At 40.6% G+C, this 21,689-nt stretch overlaps 1 protein-coding gene across 1 annotated transcript in view; it reads right to left on the reverse strand.

Annotated features, from left to right (window-relative positions):
• ADAMTS20 (ADAM metallopeptidase with thrombospondin type 1 motif 20) overlaps window positions 1–16,975 on the reverse strand; it is a 195,643-nt gene extending 178,668 nt beyond the window's left edge. Inside the window, exons 1-2 of the mRNA XM_004274437.3 lie at window positions 16,608–16,975; window positions 15,666–16,027 (exon numbers count right to left, since the gene is read on the reverse strand). Coding sequence (XP_004274485.2) covers window positions 15,666–16,027; window positions 16,608–16,698 — 453 coding nt within the window. The 5' untranslated portion in view covers window positions 16,699–16,975. The remainder of the gene's footprint in view (window positions 1–15,665; window positions 16,028–16,607) is intronic.
• Window positions 16,976–21,689: the final 4,714 nt, after the last annotated feature.

Genomic DNA, 21,689 nt, shown 5'->3' on the forward strand with positions numbered 1-21,689 from the left:
CATTGAGGAGTTTTGTCAAAGACCTGTCTCCTGAATTCCAGAATCCAACATCCAACTTGCTTTTTTGACACTTCCTAGTAGCATTCTCAACCTCAACATGTCCAAAGACAAACTCTTTCTTTTCAGTCCAAACCTGCTATTTCTTCAATGCTCCCTCCTCAGTAAATGGCAACAGTATTATTCAGATAGCTTAGGACAAAAATCCTTAGAAACCAAGGATGGGTCTCTCTCAAATCCCACATTCAATTCATCTGCAAATGTAAATGGCTCAACCTTCAAGGTATAACTGAAATCCAACCACTTCTCCCAAATTTTATCACTACACCCATGATCTAACCTAACTTTCTCTCCTTTCTGAACTAAATCAATAGCCCTCTATTGTCTCTACAGAGGAGTCACAGTAATTTTTAAGTCTAGATCACGTTGCTCTCAAATCAAAAAAACAAATACAAAAAAGTAACATGACTTTTCACGTCATTCAGTAAGATTCAAATTCCTTACCATGGTCCACAATGTCCTGCGTGATCTGCCCACCCCTTTGCACCACCCGGCCCCTCCAAGCACACAGATGACCAACAGTTCTGACTTCACCTTCTCCCATTCTACCTTGGCTCATTCTACAGCTCCATTCCTGATGTCTTTGCTATTTCTCAAACATGACAAATATTCTCTCACCTCAGGACCTTTGCACTTTCTAAACCTGCCTCAAGCACTTTTTTCCCTGATCACTCCCACTATCACTTGTTTCAGGTCCCTACTCAACATTCATGACCCTATTTAAAAATGTTACCCAGCCTCCTACGTCTATCCCCACTATCCAGTTTCATTTTTCTCCATAATGCTTATCACTACCTGAGAGATTATTCTTTATATTTGTTTCTTGTCTGATACCATCCACCAACATATAAGTCCATGAGAGTAGAGCTTTGACTGTATTCTTCTCTGCATGTCTGTCATGCCTACCACATAGCGGATATTGGATAACATATATTAAAGGAATGAATAAGACTGTAAGACATGGAATTTAATCTAGTGACACTGTATGGTAGAATACTAGCAGTTATAAGATAGAGGCTATAGCCCAGAAGAGAGGTAACAAAACCTGAATTATGGTGACAGTGATGGTATAGCAGTTGGAAGAGAAAGATTACCAGATGCGAATGCCTAAGGAAAGCAGAAAAACAGACAGTGAGAGGGAGAACTTATGATAGAGATAATTTTCTGGGAAAATAATATTTACCAAAATGACTCCAGAAATGTTAAAAATCCAAACAGACCCCTTTTCTACCAAACAACAGAAAAAGATGTCGGAGTTACATCACAAAAACTCCTGGCCTTGATGATTTCATAGAGGAATTCCACCAAACCTTGAAAGAGCAGATAATTCCATTGTTATTTGAACTGTTCCCAAAAATGAAAAAAAATCCAAGTTATTTTTATGAAGCTAGTGCAAACATATAGCAAAGCCTGGTAAAGACAGCACAAAACAAAACAACCACCCAGAAAAACAAAACAAATACAGGACAAGCTCACATATGAATATCAAGCTAAAAGTCTGAAACTGTATTAACAAACAAAAGTCAGTAATGTGTGAAAAATATACGACGAGGTGAAGTTTATCATAAGAATGTAACTATGGCTCAATATTGGAAATCTTAATTCATCATCACCACTTACACAAATGGAAAAAAAATCACGTCTTTTGAAAAAAATCACCAAACATTCTTGATCTTAAAAATATCAATAAAATATAAATAGGTAGATGCTCCCTTAACAAGATAAACTCCATCACAGCCCAAAGACAGTATCATGCATAACAAAGATACATGCAAGGCATTCCCACTTAGATCAGGAATATAAGGATGCCCGGTATCACCTGTCCTAGACAACAGAATTAGGTAAAAGATTAGAAACATAAAATTGGAAAGGAAGAGTTAAAACTTTCATCTTCATAGGTAACATCCGTGTATACCTTAACAAATAAGAACTAACTGAAAAACTACTATAAGAACTAAGTGAATTCAGTGAGAAAATACACAGGCTTCAATAATATTCATGTGTATAAAAAACAGTGAGAAGATACTATGGAAGAAGCAATCCAATTTACAAAAAAAAGGTTAAATGCCCAGGAATAAAACAAATTTGTCAGGTCTACTGGAGAACAAAGGAAGAGAACTTAGAAACCACTTGCCATGTTCCTCAATATAACAAGATCTCAAAAAAATACCAACAGATTTTTTAACATGTAAACTGCTTCCAAAGTACATACAGAAAAAAGAAATCACCAAGATAATTATAAGAAAACAGTGAGGTGGGACTAGCACTATAAGATGTTAAAATATTACAAAGCCACATTAGTTAAATACTCCAATGCTGGCATGTGAGGAGACCAACGGACCAATGAACTGAAAAGAAAGGCAAGCAATAAATCCTAAACCACAGGACTTAGTATTATTAGTATATAGACTGCATCTCAAATCAATGAGGAAAGAGTATATTTAATAAATAGATTGTGACATGTGGACATCTGGACAAAATAATTTGGATACATCCCACACAGACTAAATTCCAAAGGGTCAGTGATGCAAACTTTTGAAATAAAACTGTAACAGCACTAGAAGGTAACATGAGAGAATGCCCCTTTCACTTTGGAATAGGGAAGGTCATTCTAACCATGACTCAAAACCCATTAAAAAAATGTTAAACTTCACTCAGGAAGAACAGAAATTAATACTAAACTGAGAAACCATTTTCACCTATGAGACTGGCAAAATTCTAAATGTTTTATAACATACTTCAAATGTGTCTGTGGAAAAATGGGCACTCTGATACACAGCCGTTGAAAATGTAAATTAGTGCAATCACAGTGCAAAGCATTTAGCAATATCTATGGCAACTACAAATGTGTTTGTTCTTTAACACAGCAATTCCCCTTTTGAAAATTTATCCAACAGATACTGTACATTTCCACACATGTTGAGCTAACATAATTAAGGTTACTAACTAAAGCACTGTTTTTAACAGCAAAATATTGGAACCAATTCAATAGTCCATTGTTAAAGTATATTTACATAAACTATGGTATAACCATATAATGGAATATCTTGTTGTTATAGACAAAAAAGAATAAACATTTTATGTAGTGATGTGGAAAGACCTCCAATACAATTATTATACCAAAATATAAAACTGTAAAACAGGATGTATAGTATACTACCATTGTGTAATAAAGGAAGGAAAAAAAACCTAAATATTTCTATTTGCCTGGAAGAAATGCTAGAAGGATTCATTAGAAACAGTACAGGTAGAGGTGGGAGAAAGCAGATGGATTCAGGATGGACTAGGTATAGCATCCTTTTCACTTCAGGTACTTCATATACACTGTTCCCAATTCCCACCCTTCACCTCACATTCCTGCCACAGCCCCCTGCCTGGTGGACTCCATCTCATCGTTCAAGTCTCAGCTTCAAAGAGCAGCTACCCAGAAAGTTTTTCCTTTACCAGCTAACTAGGTAACCACATCCCTACCCCTAATCCTGAAAATAATTACTTTTTTAGAGTTTACTACTGTTTGACTTCTTCAGAGCACTTACAATGTTGTATTTATATATTCGTTTGCTATTTATAACTGTTCTCCCTCATTAGACAGGCTTCATACAGGAAGAGACCTAGCCCTGAATTTACATTGCCTTATACAGTACCTGACACACAGCCAGTGTGGTACACAATAAATATCTGTTAAACCAAGAAAGAGATTATTTCCTACTTTTTGTAAACTCAGGTTATGTTGAGCAGAGAAGTAGGACAAATCTGGACACACAAGCTGGAGCTAGAATATGAACTCTTGAATGTAGGGCTGTTATAATAAAAAGAGTCCATAAGCAGGTGAGAAAAAAATTGCATTTTTATTACCATGAACCTATAACTGAAAGTTAGAATTTTCTTCAACTGTGAATGTAGGCAACAAATCCCAGTGATGTTGCCAGTGGAGAGCAGATATTTTCATCACGTGAAGATGTTTGAGATCTCAAAATATTGTTTATGCTCAACAACTGTGTTATTAGATCTGCCATTAGATCTTATTTAATGTGATAATAGGTAAAATTTTACATAATTATTTTTAATATCCTGATAACTGTATTTCAATAAAATTGGTTTATTTTGTAATTTATCTTAGGCACTTGAAAACATTCTGAGAACGGCTCCATTGGTGAATTATCAAGAGGTTTGAAGAGAAATGCGAGGAGGAAGGATAGTCAAAGCAATAACTTCAGAAGATTAAATAATATCTTTGTGCAGCTGCTAAGACAGCAAGGGATGAAACAGAAAGAACTTGCACCCACTGGTAGTCAAGAGAGTGGAAAGAATCCCTCAAATGGTCAGCTCTGATCAATAAATCTCTTTCTCTAGTTTGGTGAGGGTAGGCATTAATCATAATTTCAATAGCTAACTCGGATCTATACAGCAGACATCATTCCTATACACTTATAATTTATTTCCACCTAATAATAACTGAGGTAAGTTATTATTATCCCCACTTTACAGGTGAGATGAATGAGGAACAGTGAGGTTAAGTACCTTGTCCAAGGCTTACACCTAGTAAGTGACAGGACCAAGATGTGACCCCAGTTAGGCTGGCTCCACAGTTCGTGCCTTAACCCAATGCACTGTGCTAGTGATCATACGCCAATTCTGATAAACCCTACAAGACAGCTGAAAACTACTTAATGAGTAGGCAGAGTTCTAGGGGCTAGAGATCCAGAGGTGAGCATGACGAAATCCCTGCCCTCCAAGAATTCATACTTACATGGGAAAAGACAGATAATAAAGATGTAATATGCCTGGTGGTAATAAGTACAATAAAGAAAATAAGGCAAGGAGACAGAGAATCCCAGAGCGTGGGGGGAGGCACTCTAGGCTGAGGCTAGAATAACGAGGGGGGAGCCATGGAAAACTCTGGGAGAACACTGCAAACAGAAGAGCGGTGACTGAAAGGCCCAGTGACGGGGAAAGCTTGGCAGGTTCAAGTGACAGAGAACAGTGAGGCTGAAACTTTGCCAACAAGGGGATACACAGCAGAAGCTCAACAGGTAGGGGCAGGCTGCACTCATTATGCTTGACACTGGAAAGCACTCACCACGCCTCCAAATACACAAAGGTACATTTACCTACATGTAAAACTTGGCAAGTTTCCACTTAGAGAAGCGTATTTCTGTGAAAAACCAATTCAGAAATGAATAACTAAATTATGGATGCTATGATAAGCACAGTTTTAGTGAATGAGGCTTCATTTTCATTTCTTAATTATCTTTAAATTATTTAGGGATAATAACTTTGAAATTGTTGCTTTAAATTCCATTGTAAAGAGCATATGTAAATCACTGTTTTAACTGAATAGTCACTGCAAGCTGTTTAAATGATTAGGGCAATTATAGTCATAAATTCTTCTTTACATTCATAATTATTACCACATCAACCTCTCCTTAAAGGTACCAAAGGCTTTACTATTTTTACAGTTCCCAAACCTAAAACACTGCCTGAGACGTAGCAGGCACTCAACACATATCTGTAGAAATAAACATTTTTTTAAATAAATTTATCTATTTATTTTATTTTTGGCTGTGTTGGGTCTTCGTTGCTTCACGTGGGCTTTCTCTAGTTGCAGCGAGCAGGGGCTACTCTTCGTTGCGGTGCGTGGGCTTCTCATTGTGGTGGTTTCTCTTGGTGCGGAGCCCGAGCTCTAGGCACACGGGCTTCAGTAGTTGTGGCTCACGGGCTTAGTTGCTCCATGGCATGTGGGATCTTCCCGGACCAGGGCTCAAGCCCATGTCCCCTGCATTGGCAGGCAGATTCTTAACCACTGCACCACCAGGGAAGCCCGAAATAAACATTTTGGTAACATGGTAAAGTACCTGATTTTCCCCCCATATACCCTTTAGTAATCCTTTTTTTTTTCCCTCTAATATTAAGTTACAATAGTTAAGGGACTTGTCTGAGATACAGTTACATGATTTTGTTTTCTTTTAATGCTGAAAAGTAAAATGTGTAGGTGCTCTTGGTTACATAATGTGCTAGTATATTAGGATTACACATTTTTAAAAGGCTTAAAAATTAAGGAAATTCCATCAGATATACTGAAATTCTAGTCTGTAAAATAGAAAAATTTATAAAGAATTCATCTATTTCTTAGATACTTTTCTAGTATACTATACTCTAGCATATTTCATTCATTCTACCAAGTGTTTATTTTCCAAATATAACTACAAATCCCTTATTTTCAATACATACCAAAATTCCAGCTTTGCTTTCCCAGAAAAAATAATTAACTATATTTAGAGGTAACAAAGACTACTTTTGAAACTTGAGTAAATGGACCCATGGGAAAAAATCACTTTCTACCTTTTTTAAAAAGCATGCTGAGCAGAAGAAACGTGATAGCATCCTGGTAAAAGATACAAATAGGAATGAGGCAGCTTGTTACTCATCCCAAAACTATTTTGAATAATGTCACACTTTCCCCAAACAATACTGTAAATATCTATACCTTGAAAACTTTTTTTATATACCTTTTGGATCAAACTCTGACTATGGGGTACTTCTATGATAATGTTCCAATAAACCCACACATGGGTCCAACCTGCACTCTCACATGAAAGATGAATATAGTTGTTTCGAGTCCATCAGCACTTCCTTTACTCATGCTAGAACACTCTAGCCTGCTAATAATACTGCCTTTATAACTCAGAGGCCTTTTCTTCAACAAAACCTCATGCTTAAAAGAGTAATTTCAAGAAAAAATAATTCGTCCTCAAAGGGGTTTGCCCGTATTTATCAATGAAGGACTTAAAAGCATTTTGCTTCCAGCCATTTTTCTATAAGCCACCCCACTGCAGAGGACTTTCTCTTCAAAAAATAAAAATATTAGAGCTTTGCCTAAAGCCTCCTAAGGAAGCACACTTAATTTTTTTTTTTCAACTTGGAAAGGAACCTCGTAAGGCATTGGAGGACTTAATAAAACAGGTGGTTCGTAGAATTATATTTAGATCATGCCATATTTTTAGCAACCTGCCTATCTGCGGAGGGGCACTGCAATTTGATTCATGAGAAATGCCAATCAAATTCCAAAGTCTTTCTTTTGATGACTATTAAAAGTAGCATAACTAGTTTTCACTTGGGCAAAGGGTTCCCATTTACTTGAAGCAATGATCTTCCATTTGCCAAGGCAGCAAGTGATTATGCAACTGGTTCCAATTTACTCTCATAGGTCAAAATTTTTATGTTTAGAGAATTTTTATACAATAGTTTTTCCAAACTGTTCTTATTTCAGTATTTTGACATTCATTCATATACTTTTCCCTAAATACATGGCAAACACATGTATTATAGCCACCAATAATAATGTACTCTCAGATTTTATTAAAGGGTAAAAACAACAAGCACAAAATGTAAACCATTTGGACTCTTTTCCCAAATCATTTACAGTTATCACATAAGCACTGGCGGCTATAGAACTAGTTCAAAATAAAGGTACTATTAAACAAGGCAATTATTTAGAGCCAATACTGAGAATTTATTTTAGTAACAGATTGCTCTCAACTATTAATAAAATTGGATTTTCATTTAAGGACTGAATCACTGGTAATTACTACCATGAAGACTAAAATGTTTAGTTTCTCAATCTTTAATCATATGTCATATTAGAATCAGTCTGATGCTATTTGTAATAAGAAAGCCTGAGTATGAGTCCTGGGTCTGCACTCATGGAATCTTGGGCAAGCCACTTCACATCTCAAACCTCAGTTCCATGACTTATAAAACAAAACAAATAATTCTATCTACCTAACTTCCTTAGAAAGACAATGTGTGTTAAAATGATGTCAGTAACTGTTTTGAAAGTGAGTATAGTTTGATATAGGATGGAAAAGTCTCCACTAAAAACACAAATGTTACAGCTACCCTTTTTTACCCTAAGCAGAGGGTAAGTGTTATGTAATAAAAGGTCATGAAGATTAACTCTGAGATTCATCTTTATTTTAGGGTACTCTGTTCAATGCAAAAGATATTTTCCCCTGACAGTTCCTCATTATAACACCACTGACCACACCTAGGAAATAGCGTATTATACATAAGCACACATTGAATGAATGAATCGATGATATGAAGAATATGTAATTGGCCACAGAAGCCTAAAGCAGAAGATTCATTGCAAAGTTTTTGAAAAGAGAGTCTTCTCTCCTCTAGTAGCATTCTTAATTCCCCATTCCACAGGGCAATTCCAGATCTCCAGTATAAATGTGAGAGGAAACATTGCTGATACTCACCTAAAAAGACACTGCTCTCTCACCACACCCCTACCCATGAGGATCAAGAAAATAAGACAGACTCTGGACTCATCTACCCGAGATTCGTGCAGCCAAATGATTCAGCTACATAAATAGTGTCCCAGCAACATCACTAACAAGGAGTGAATTCTGTAACATTTCTCTTTTTTGTAGGCACTGAGGTATATTTGAGGTCACATGAACTCACTAAAAGTGGAGAGAACTGTCAAAGAAATGGCCACGTTTCTTTGACCTGTGGGGTCCAGGTAGTGGTTCTCAGGACAGCCTCTGCCATCCTCTTACTAAAACATCTGCAGAGACATAAAGCCCAAAGTCATTATAACAATTAGAAATTTAAAACAGTAAGAAATGTTAAAGAACTACTCTGTAGGTATATAATGGAAAGATGTTCATGATATATTGTCAAAATGTTATAAAGCAATATTACTTAACAAAGATATACGTATACAACCTGGTCAGCTCTTTGTAGAGAAGATGGGACAAAGAAAAGAAGGCTCAGGATGGATCTGGAAAGATGAGTAGGAGTTTAAGGCAAAGGACATTCTAGACAAAAAGAAGAGTAAATATAAATTCAAACCATTATGAAGATTAAAGTAAACCTATGAGAAAATCAAACAAATGTTTCTAGAATAAGTATCTCTTTCTTGGCACCTCTCCTGTTATTAACTTTCCTGGTTAATGGCTACAGGATCACTCAGTCATTTAAGTCAGAGTCATTAGAACCATTTTGGTTGTCTGTTCTTCTGGTCCAAAATTCTAATGGGTCTCCTACAAGGTGGCTTAACTTCAGCACTACTGACATTTTGATAATTCTTCATTGTAGGAGGCTATTCTGGGCATTGTTGGATGTTTAGCAACATCCCTGGCCTCTACCCACCCGATGCCAGTAGCTTCCCTTGCCCCCTGCACAGCTGTGACAACCGAGTGTCCCCAGACTCTGCCAAATGTTCCCCGGGGGGACAAAACTGCCCCAGTTGAGAACCACTGGTCTCATAGTGCACCTTCCACAGGGACCCAACTCTTCTCGCCACTGCAACCACATTGCTTCCTGCGGCTCCCATTCCCTGCTCTTCCTTACTGCAGTGGTGATCTCCTCAGCACCTCGCTGCCTCCCCTGCTCCTTGCACCATGGTGCATAAGGGCAGACCCCTCCCAACACATCAAACTAACCCACCATCTACAGTCTAAGCCTTCATGCTTTCGCAGTACATTCCAGGCCTTAATCTGACTTCAACCTTACCTTTCACCCTCACCTCCTAATGCACCCTACTCTTCAGCTGCAGAGACCCACAAGAAGCCCTTGAATTTTCACATCCCCAAATGTTTATTCATCCCTCAAAGTCCAGCTGAGAAGCCTCCTCCAGCCCAGGTCTCATAACACTCTTCCTCCCTCCTTCCTCAAAGTTCACCCAGCACTCCTTGTACGCCTCTGTTAACAGTATTTAACAGACTATTTTCATTGAGTGTGTGTACATGTGCCCGGGGTCACTATGTGGTGGCCCTGAGAATGCTGAGCATAATTGACCAAGGACCCCCACTCCAGGTTTTGAGATCCATCCGTGCGTGTGCCCCAGCCATATCTCCCATGCACCACTCCAGACAGTAACTGAGTGTGGCAAGGATATGAAGAGGAAACTCATTCTTAGGAGGCAAGGCACCGTTGTCCCAGGCAAATCTGGCTTGAGGGGTGCTTTGCTGAACCTTGCTTAGACTGCCCGGAAGCCTGGGATGCTTCTACCCAACATTTTCATCCTCTCTTCACCTGTTTCAGACTCCACTGCTCGCTCCTTTTTTCTAACACAGACACTTCCCCTATTAAACTCTTTGCACATTTAATCCCACCTTACTATCTGCTTCGTGGAGGACCTAGGCTAACACGCGAATGTTAAAGGTAGAGGCCTAAGAAATTCTCCCTAGTGTTGCTTGAGTATTTGACTAAGTATAGGAATAACTAAAAGGGATCCTTATGAGTTTTCCAACCAAAAAAGATGAATACAGAATGGCATGTGTAATGACCTGAGGCTATGTGACTTCTGAGCAAATAGGAAGTTTAAAAAATAAAGTTTTCTAAGAAGACAAAAACCGGTAAAGACACTACTGATAGTTTCCATACATTTATTTCCTGTCTGAACATGGAGGTACCACAGCACCTAAATAATCAGTCATCAGAAGGCATTAGTGCCTGACATGCCACAGAATGGTTCACATGAGAAACTTCAAAAAAGTACACACAGCCACTGCTCCGTGAGAATACTGTATAAGCCAGATGCAATGTCTGGTTTTATGACATCTGGAAACTGTTTCTTTCAACCAAAAAGACTGCATTGATTCAAATCCCACCAAGAAACAGTGAAGCTAATTGTCTAGGCAGTCGGGTTAGTCCCTGAGGGCCTTTGGAAGAAGGGAACCCAACCAGGTAATGTAAGAGAGCTGGTAGAGCGACAGGGGTTGTTGGGAATAGCCTCTGTACAATTTACACATGCCATTCTGACAAGGATATGCCCCAAATATTAAAACTTATGGAATACTGACCTCTACTTTGGCAAGAGTGTATCAACATCATGAAAAATAGATAATATGGCCATGAAAACAAAGTTTAGAGTTGAATCTAGAGATATTAACGCCTGATAACTATATATTCTGTGACTTTATCAATGAACTAAAAACAGAGTTTGATTAGCCATTATATTACATATAAGTAAATTTATGATTTGGCTGTATTTTCATATCTACTATAGATTTTAGAAATGTCAAATAATCAGAAATGTTTGAATTATGTGATAAATACTTACACTTAGAAGAAAGAAAAGTTACAGAGAAAGAAAGATTAGAAAAGCAAAAGTAGGGCTTCCCTGGTGGCGCAGTGGTTGAGAGTCCGGCTGCCGATGCAGGGGACACGGGTTCATGCCCTGGACCAGGAAGATCCCACATGGCGCGGAGAGGCTGGGCCCGTGAGCCATGGCCGCTGAGCCTGCGCATCCGGAGCCTGTGCTCCGCAACGGGAAAGGCCACAGCAGTGAGAGGCCTGCGTACCGAAAAAAAAAAAAGATATTTGGCATATAAAAATTTATATACTCGGGGCTTCCCTGCTGACTCAGTGGTAGAGAGTCCGCCTGCCGATGCAGGGAACACGGGTTCGTGCCCCGGTCCGGGAAGATCCCACATGCCGCGGAGTGGCTGGGCCCGTGAGCCATGGCCGCTGAGCCTGCGCGTCCGGAGCCTGTGCTCCAAAACGCGAGAGGCCACAACAGTGAGAGGCCCGCGTACCGCAAAAAAAAAAAAAAGAAAGAAAAAAAAAAAAGAAAAGCAAAAGTTATACCCACAGGAAACAAAGAAAATTTCTGGCAGACTCAGCCCCTCTGGTTCTTGGGCCCAAAACACTTGAGAAAACTAAACAATACAAGTCATGGTTCAGTGGTTTAGTGAAAGAGAAAAACACGTAAATACTAAGACTTCTAGAAGTGGGGAAAAAAAGTAGCTGTGTAGAAATTAAAAGAAAACGTTAGTTTATATGTTTGAGGTTAATGCAACACTAGCAACTGAATGAAATCAATAAGTATGTTGTGATGTCAATTTTTTTAAATGGTTGTATGTACAGAGATATTTGGAAAGTAGTAACTTGGTTTGTATTCCCTTCCTTTAAAAGTCACATTCCTCAGTAGCCACCAGAGAAAGGAAAGGTAGACGCTTCCTCAAATAGGAAGATGGAAGGGGAACAGCTCAAATGAATGAGATATGAAAGGGGAACTCAGTGGATTCCAGGAAGAAAAGAACGATGGAGGCAATGGATACGGCTGGGAAGATGTATGTGCACTGACTTCTCCACTGAGGGTTTAAGGCCCTGGAGGCAGAAGGCATGTTACATAGTTTAGGAGGACTGCCAAGAGAAGTGCTTTAGCATGCTATGTGGGACTCAAGGGACGGACCTCTACAAGCCCCGCCCCCACACACACACACACATGCACTCACTGAAATAGAGGTGTGGCAGAGTTTGGCGAAGGGAGGGATCAAGTCCCCCTAGACTTTCATATGCCATGAAGGGTCTGACCCTTAGAGGGGTCTGGAAGATTACCAATGGCATCAGCAAACCACCTTATGTGGAGAGAGCACTGCAGCAGGAGCTAAGTGACCCTGTGTTGAAGGCTGCACATGAAGAAGCCAGACAAGAAGCCAACTAGGTGTTGCATCCAGAACTCAGAGGGATACGCAGCAACAGAGAGAGCCTAGGTAGGAAAGAGTCAGTGAGCCCCAACTGAGCAAAGAAAAGCCACAAGTTCTCAGGCCCAGAATTCAGCGGCTGGTGCCAAAAAAATGCAAGGAGACTGAGGCACAAAGGACGTCGGAGGCTAGAGGAACTGGAGGACAGTATGATTTCCCCACCTTCCTCCCAAACAATACAGAGGCCTCAGAACACTTTGCTGCCCTGTATGAGGTCAGTTTTCATCAATGGTCAACATTTGCTTGAATCCAGCCATGACAATGAACATTAGCAGAAAAAAAATGAGGAAGTCACACACTCATTCAATATATTCAGGAAAAGCATCTGATTAAGTACAACATCCATTCACGATTAAAAGCAAAACTAAAAGCAAAGAGCAACTAGCAAAAGAGAACTTCAATAGGACTGGCTCTAAAAATCCTTCAGTAAATCTCAACTTTAGTGTTTAATGGACTGACAAAAATCAAAGCTGAATCATCACAGGCGCACACATGCAAAGTCACAAAGATGAGCTGGGAAGCAGTAGGAGCAGGGCTGGAAGTGAGCATTACTGACATCTTGGGCATTGTATCGAGGAGGATCTGCAAAAACTCAGCTGGTCCAGGTTGTGGGTAACACAACTTTATCTGGATCTAAAGATTAATCTCAGACTAAAAAACAGGAATCTGATATAATAATAAATGGACTCTAAAACCTACCAGAAGTTCCACCATTTGATGAAACTATTATTCTAAAGAGTGCTAAGGATAGAGTCAAGGTAGAAATAAAAAAATCATAAATATACAGCTAATATCCGTTATAGTGCTAATATCACAAGGGAGAAAAATCAAAGAAATGTCACTAATCTCATCAGTGATTTAGACTTATAATGGGTCCTGATCATACTTCGAAAAGATTTTTAGATCCTGATACCTCTAGTTATGTGCTGTATTACTGGAAACTTTCTACCTCTGCTGTGACTGATATCCTCAACGCAGCCCTACACATACAGAGAAATGGAGATAAAGCTGAGTTACAGAAGTATGAAAATATGTTTTTAGATGTTAAATCAAACTCTGATAATATCAGTAAGTCTACCAAAAGCAAAGTACATACATAAATCAAATTAATAATGCATGATAACTAAACAATTATATCCAAATTGACACAGTGACAGGAAAAGGATGAACTCCTGTTATGACTTTAAAACATTTCCAACTGATTTTTGATTTCAAAAAGGAGATATTGAATAGTAATTTGAACTACACAAAAATTATGAATCAACATGAGCAGAAACATCACTCCTAATAATGCTTCCCATCTGGAATTTTTTCCATGCCTTAAATACTAAATCAAGAAAACATACTGACCATGACAAATTTGTGGTAGTAAATCTAGAATTTTCTAGACAAACTAAACATTTTGAAAGGTTCTAGAAAAAAGAATATTTTTCTTTCCTTTGATGTGTAGATGGCTGTGTAAATATTAGTGTGTTTCTGCCATTCTGATGTTGCATTTTACACTTATCTACAGCCGAAAAGAAAACTGTCCAAGGCGTATATATATATATATATATATATATATACGTACATATATATATCAAGATAATAGCAGAAAAAAGAACAAAGAGGTGTTCCAAATCTACTTAGTAATGACCAATACTCACACCCAGGAAGACATCTTACACCAATTACCCTGAAAGGAAGTATTACATTTGGCCTAGAAAGAACTGTTATCAATTTTCTACTTCATCAAAGAGTAAACAATGTTGGTGTTCTGAAACTCATCTAAAATTTGCCCAACAAAAGCTAGAATACTTGGAAAGAATCCTGTAGCCAAATTCTTAGTTGTTTCTTCTTGAACACGTATGTATCAGAGAAGTTAATGATAAAGTGAGTTCGTATATGTTTTAATGTAAGTGTTCTCAACCAAAGGTTCCATGAACTTGGATGAGAAAGACATCTTTATTTTCCCTAACCTCTGATACATAACATTTCCTTCAATTATGATTGTAGGTAAAACCACAGACATTGTGACTTTGTTGGCAATAAAATAATAGCTACTTCAACTCTAATGTAATGTAATACAAATCTATCCGGATTGTTTATTCTCATTACCACTACAAAAGTATAGAAGTAAGTAGTCCCCTCCCCAATAGATATTATTTAACGCATTAATAAAGAAGGATGTATTATGACACCACAAATTCTAATACTTGTAACATTTGATTACTGTTAGTATTTAAAAGGAAGCCAATTAAATAACGTGTATGCTATTTTACACATTTAAATTATGCGAGAGGAGGCCCTGGGTTTCCCCTAGAATGCTGAAAAGTTGATGGCAAAAAACAAAAAAAAAGTTTAGAACCTCTGTTTTAGAGGGAGAGAAACAAATAAAACACATAGAACCCAATATTTTATTTCATTTCCTCTCTCCGCAATGAGGTTCTTACAAAATCCACATCCTTTACTCTTGTCACTCTAATGATCATTTCTCATTTGCTGGCACCAGATCTTTGTAGATGCTCTACATTTTTAAGTGCAGTGCATTTTAAACTGGCATATTCAACCTTTTCCCCATCCTGTACTTCACAGATTAATGGCCATCCCCATAGTAGCAAAAAAAACCAAAACAAAACAAAAAAACAAACAAAAACTCTTTGTTTTCAAACCTTTTCATTTATTCATTCTCTATTCATTCTATCATTCTTCATTCAAGGAATAAATTTAAGTAACTTCAGGGGAGTCTGCCTTAATAGATGGTCCAGAATGGGTGTGTCTGAATGAAGGAGGCTGCTGTCCTGCTGGAAACCACACTTCCTGTGTAGCAGAAAGCCACTCCCCACCTCCCTGACTAGCTCAGCATCTGACACTCTTTCTCGCGGCTTTGCACAGAAGGGTCAATTTTGCCCAGCAGGGAGAGACATGCTGATCCTCCAAACCCTGCTCCCCACTGCAAGAAAGGAGTGGCCTCTGGCTTGGGTTCATCTAGGTGTTAATCCCTCTGGTGGCCCACTCTGATCTCTTGGGTCAACCAACCGCCCATTCGGGAAAAGCCAATGCCCGGCTCCCTGAACAAGCAAGGATGGATCCCAAGAAAATGCCAAGGGACCCGAGCGCGCTTACCAAGCCTCCACAAAGGCTGAAGACGGCTGTGTGATCCTCCCGAGCATTGACCTGGCCGCGGTAGAAGCAGTGGCGCAGGTCTGGGGGCGCCGTGCGGCGCTCCTCAGCCCGGAGCGCAGGGGCTCCCAAGTGCACCTCGGTGTAGCCGGCAGCCAGGAAGGCCGCGTCGGCGCTCAGGTTCAGCTGGAAGACCTGGCCGTAGGCGCGGATTCGGTAGTGGGTCCTGAACGGCGTGGGCTCCAGCGCCTCGGCGCTGCGCTTCCTCCGGCTGAAGTGGTGGCTCTTTGGGAACACTTCGCCGAACTCATTGACCCGCGCGGGGGTCACCACTTCGTAGGAGGCCAGTGTCCTCACCAAGGCTTCTGCAACCACAGCGAAAAGGCCGTTGAGCCCCTACCCGTTTCCAACTCCCTAGCGCCGAACTTCTTCAACCAAACGTCCCAGCCAGAGAGCCGAGGCCCCAGGTCCCCATACCCCCGGCGGGGCGCGACGAAAGAACACACGCTGGCGAGCGCGCGCGCACACACACACACGTGCGCTCTGTGAGTGTGCCTGCCTGCTTTCCCACAACCCCGATTCGCTCCACCCTCCCCAAGCAGGGACCCTGACACTCAGGGCCCTCAGCAGCACCTCCTTCTCGCGCCCCTCTTCGCCCCCCTGCCGCCGCCAACTCGTGCCCCGCGGGCGCCCGCGCCACCCTGCTCCACGCGTCCCCGCCGCGTGGTCCCCGGAGGGAAACGTGTGCCCCGCGCGCGATTCCTCGAAACACCGCGCAGCCGCAACCTCCGGGGATGCTTGGGGCTGACTGATCCCGGAGTCCCGAGAGTCCCGGCTGGGCCAGGGTCCACCAGCGGGCAGAACCGCTCCCCCCGCCTCCGTCCGCCCGTCCCACTCGGGCACGCGCCCCACCACGCTGCTGAAGGCGCCCCGCGGTGACCTTACCCTGCCTGGGGTGGAAGTGAACTTCCCAAGACCTGGTGATGAAGAGCGAGAGCTGGTAGAGCAGCCCCGTCAGCCACTTGGCCACCCGCATGGTTCCACCGGGGGGATCCCGACCGGGGAGGCCAACCAGAGACGCCTGCCGCCCCGCCGGCTTCCCCGCGCTCCGCTGCCTCTCCTCCCTCTCGCCTGCCGCTCTCCGCGCCGGCAGCCGCGGCGCCTCAGCAGCCTCCGGAGCAGCAGCCCCGGCCCCGGGCCGGCCCGTCGCGCCACACCGCCAGCCTCCGCTCGCTGAGCCACTGCTTCATCGCACTGCAGCCCCGCAGCCTCCGGCTCGCAGTCGGCAGCCTCGCTCCGCTTCCTGCGCCTGCACAGCCCTCAGAAGCCCTCTCCTTGCGTCCAGCCCAGCGCGAGGAAGCGACCCAACCTAGCAGGAACGGTGCCAATATAGCCACCCCGGGCCTGGCGAGCTGGGGGGAGAGCCCGCCCCCAGGGGCCGGGCCCGGCCAATCAGCTGGAGGCGCGGCCCGGGCTCGCCCTCCGGCGCGCTGCCCGCCCCCAGCCCCTAGCCGCAAGCGGAGTGCGGTCGCCGCAGGCTCCGGCTGTGGGCGTGCAGCGTGGTGAGTAGCCCGAGGCCCAGTTGGACACCATCCCGGTACCCGTAAAACCTAGGACTGATACAAGTTGCGCGGCCGAGGTCCAGATAGGGGATAGGTGTGCGAGGTTTTAGTTCTTACAATGAAATGGCAAGCATCAGAAGGAAAGTTTCTGTCATGTTTCACGGTAATTTTAGGCTTCTCAAACAAGATAAAGTAAGCTACAGCGGAAAATTCTTGTAGGCAGAGGATGCTACCAGCGAAGCTTAATGGCCAGGCCGCATTTGCAAGTACCCCTGTGCACCCGGGGGGTTGTTGTGAGTTTCAGTGTTGGAGGGGAAAGCAAAGGTGAGGTTGCAATCAGCAAACACTTCTGGGTGAGAATTTCTGGCAGTTGCCAGAGAAAAAAGGATCTCAGTCTCCAAAGTTCCAGTAACTTATTGTGACTTTTTTCATTTCAGTATTCATTTTTGTACTTAATTTTGTATAAAGGGCCCCCCAAAATTATATAAATGTCAAGCCCCATGAAACTTGGATCTGCCCCTGGGTCATTGTTTTTATGAGACTTTCTGCTGGTAGTTTCACAGTATTCATATGTCTTTTGTTTATAATATCCAAATGACCTCATGTATCCACAGTTATCTTCCTCAGCAATTATTGTAGCTCTGAATCCAGTTGAGTCATCTTGTGTCTGTTAAATTGGATAAACCTCAATGGCAACAGAAAGCAGTCATCATTTCAGAACTCCTTCCTCATTTCCCAAATCCACCTGTTTGATTTGCAGGTTACATAACTGTTTCTCCCTATAACCAGTATGGAAAAAAAAAAATGAAGTGGAAGTGGTCAGATATTGTTGAAATCCAACCAAGGGAGAGAAAGAATATGAGTATAAAAAGTAAAGGAATTATATGGGTAACTCTTCACGAACACAAAGGAATACACTCTCAATTTAGTCCCTGGCTGCCCTTTCTCCTGTGAGCTCACAACAATGAAAATTCTGTTTGCTTTGAGTTTACCTCTCATGACAGACCTCCATACTTTTGTATCAAATGTGGAACAATCTTGTCCAAGGAAGGAGAGTTTCTTACTTTTGCCAAGGAAATTACCCAGCTCTGTAATGGTAATTCTTCCACAATCTATCCCCTTCTTTTGTACCCCTTGCTCACAAGTGTCATTTTATTCATCACAGAATTACAGACTTCTCATGTTGTTTTTCTAAATTAATCCTACTGTTACTCTAAACAAAACAAAAATGGACTTGACCCACACTTGTCTGTTTAGTGGTTACCTTCAGTACACTGTAATTTAGAGTCATTCCAATTACACTGCAGCTCTGAATGCGTCTTTACCTTAGGAGCTATGCCTACCTTCATACAAATAACAGAAAATAGATCTGCACCTGTTTAACTGTCTATCTGACTGCCGACTGCAGGCAAAGTAGATACTTCATTTCCATCACAGAATGTTTGTCACTCAAAGTAGTATTTGCAATGTGATATTTGATTTTCAACCTGCTCTAACTTTTTGGAAACAATGTTCTAAGAATAGGGCCATTTTTTCCTGTTTTAAAGGAGCGGGAAAATGTACGAGATATGTATTTTATGTCATTATAATCTTTACAGTGTTCAGTAAAGAACATTATTTCCTTCATTTTATAGAAGGTAAATGTTACACAGTATCTAAGTAACTAACTGGATATCTACAAACCCTTTCTGACACCAAAGTTTTTTCATTATACTAGACTAGACCCATTACGATATCACATTATTTGTCTCTCTTCCTTTCTCCTTCCCTACCAAGTGAAAATGTCATGAATAAGCTAATCTATGCCATTTAAATCAAGCATTTCTCCACATGGGCAATTATAGCTACCACTTATGGAATTCCTTTGACATACCAGGCACTGTACAAGAGACTTTAGAAAGGTTACCTCGTTTAATTTATGCATTCCCCCCAAGAGAAATTAGGTAAATCACCCCAGATCACACATCAAGTTAGACTCAAATCTCTTTGGTCTCAAATTCCATACTTTTTAAGAGTAGATTGTATTCTTCATACTAGTTCAAATCTCATTACAGTTGTAATCATCAATCAACAGTAAAATAGATCAATAGATTGTGATATATGCCCACAGTGGAATGCTAGACAGACTGAGAACATATAATCTATAGCCGCATGCAACAACATAAATGAATCTCACAAAAAATATTATTTAGAGAAAGACTTAGAGCCCCCCCAAAAAATATATAGTGCATATAAAATGACTCAATCTATATGCAATATACAAAAGCAGGCAAAACTGCTCGATTTTATTAGCAGTGGCTAATTCTTAGGGTGGGGTTAATAGAGATTGGAATAAAGATGAGTGAGCTTCTAAGATGCTGATACCATTTTGTTTCTTGATCTATGTTCTAGTTGAAGAGGTGGTGTGTGAAATTTCTTACATCTGCAGTCTTGTGTATTTTCATATCATAATGATATGTATCATTTTTCTGTGTATATGTGCATGTAATAATATAATAAACATTTTTAAAGTACTTACTATGAAAAAAACACCACTATTTCTTTACTATATGGAAAAAGTTTAAGAGAACTTCAGGTATTAAATATTAAAATAATCTTTTGAGGTAAATATTTATTTCCAGACACAACTTAATCCAATAACCAGAACCTATAACTAGAATCTCACAAGACAAAAATGTCAAGAAAATTCTAACAAAATATCTTCCATGGCTATTGTCAGTCACTTAACTACTTATTCAATTTTTCTTTTAAAAATAAGAAAGGAAAGAAAGGTTCAACACAACAACAAAAAAGGAAAGAAAGAGGGGTATACATCCCTCCGAAGAACATTTTTATTTTATTAAAATACATTGCTAACTGCATGGTATTTAACTCATGACTTAAAAAAGGAAGAAAGGAGGGAAAGAAAGAAGGGAGAGAAAGAAAGAAAGAAAGGGAGGGAGGAAGGAAGGAAGGGAGAAAGAAAGGAAGAGAGAGAAAGAAAGAAAGAAAGAAAGAAAGAAAGAAAGAAAGAAAGAAAGAAAGAAAGAAAGAAAGAAAGAAAGAAAGAAAGAAAGAAAGAGAAAGAAAGAAAGAGAGAAAGAAAGAAAGAAAAGAAAGAGAAAGAGAGAGGGAGGGAGGAAGGAAGGAAGGAAGAAAGAAAGGGGGAGAGAGAAAGAAAGAAAGGGAGAAGTGAGAGAGAGAGGGGGAGGGAAGGGACAAAAAGGAAATCTAATAACTTTCCTCTGATTTTGAGGGATTCGTAGGGATTCGTAAATAATTCACAGGTTTTCTTTTAAGCCATGATGTACTTTTACCCAAGAGAATGTAGAATTCTGATGGGTCTAATCATTATTTTACATCTAAAATGTTACTTTTTTACCTTTTATACTATTCTGCATATTAAGGTTCATAACCTGTTGGTTGCACAAATATTATAGGATTATTTGATAGAAGTATTTTTGACACAATGGATTCACATTGAATACGTCAATTAAATTTCTATAGAGAGTAATGATAATAGTCCATGAAAAGTGAAATATAATTGGAAGTATCAACTGCTTTAAAAGGATATAAGTTTTGGGCTTCCCTGGTGGCGCAGTGGTTGAGAGTCCGCCTGCCGATTCAGGGGACGCGGGTTCGTGCCCCGGTCCGGCCACATGCCACGGAGCGGCTGTGCCCGTGAGCCATGGCCGCTGAGCCTGCGCGTCCGGAGCCTGTGCTCCGCAACGGGGGAAACCACAACACTGAGAGGCCCGTGTACCGCAAAAAAAAAAAAAAAAAGGATTTAAGTTTTTCCAAACATTTACACAATCGTTTCTGTTTAAATGGCCTTTATATTTGGAATTCTGCAAAATATAATGAACTGATGTGTCTTGCTCCTGAAAATTGGTTTTCTGTCAATTATTCTTGAAAAGAAGTTCTTGATCGTTTATGGTCTAAGATCCATATAGGCAAAATGCTTCCTTCTAGACAAAGTATTAAATAAGTAATATATTGTTCATTTCATTTTGCTACTGAGACAAAATTCTAGCGATCTATTAGGGATAGAAAAGGTCAGGAAAAATTATTATCACTAAGATTTATTTAAAATTCTACACTAAGGCAAAGATATCATACATTTAGAAAAAACAAGAATAACTTTCCTCTAAGGAGGTGTTAAATTGGAATTGGACACTGTGGCATATAACCAGTAGACTTTTTCGCCAGAAAAAAAAATGGCAGAAGATCAGAATACACAGGAACCAGTCTTGAAGTTTACCCCAGTGACATGACTGAATGCCAAATAAGGTGGAATGCCACCAGGATGGGGTGAAAATAAGGCAAGGAGCCTCAGCAAACAAATGAAGGAAAGGATGGCATCATTCCAAGGACAGAAGAAGAAAGGAGTGCTCTTTCCCAGTCCAGCTTGAATTACAAAACTCTGGAAGCAATGGGAGGAGCTAATAATACAACTCTGTTCTAGCTCGGGAGGTGCCTGGCTAAC

Source organism: Orcinus orca, chromosome 11 (assembly GCF_937001465.1).
Source record: "Orcinus orca chromosome 11, mOrcOrc1.1, whole genome shotgun sequence".
Taxonomy (NCBI): Eukaryota; Metazoa; Chordata; class Mammalia; order Artiodactyla; family Delphinidae; genus Orcinus; species Orcinus orca.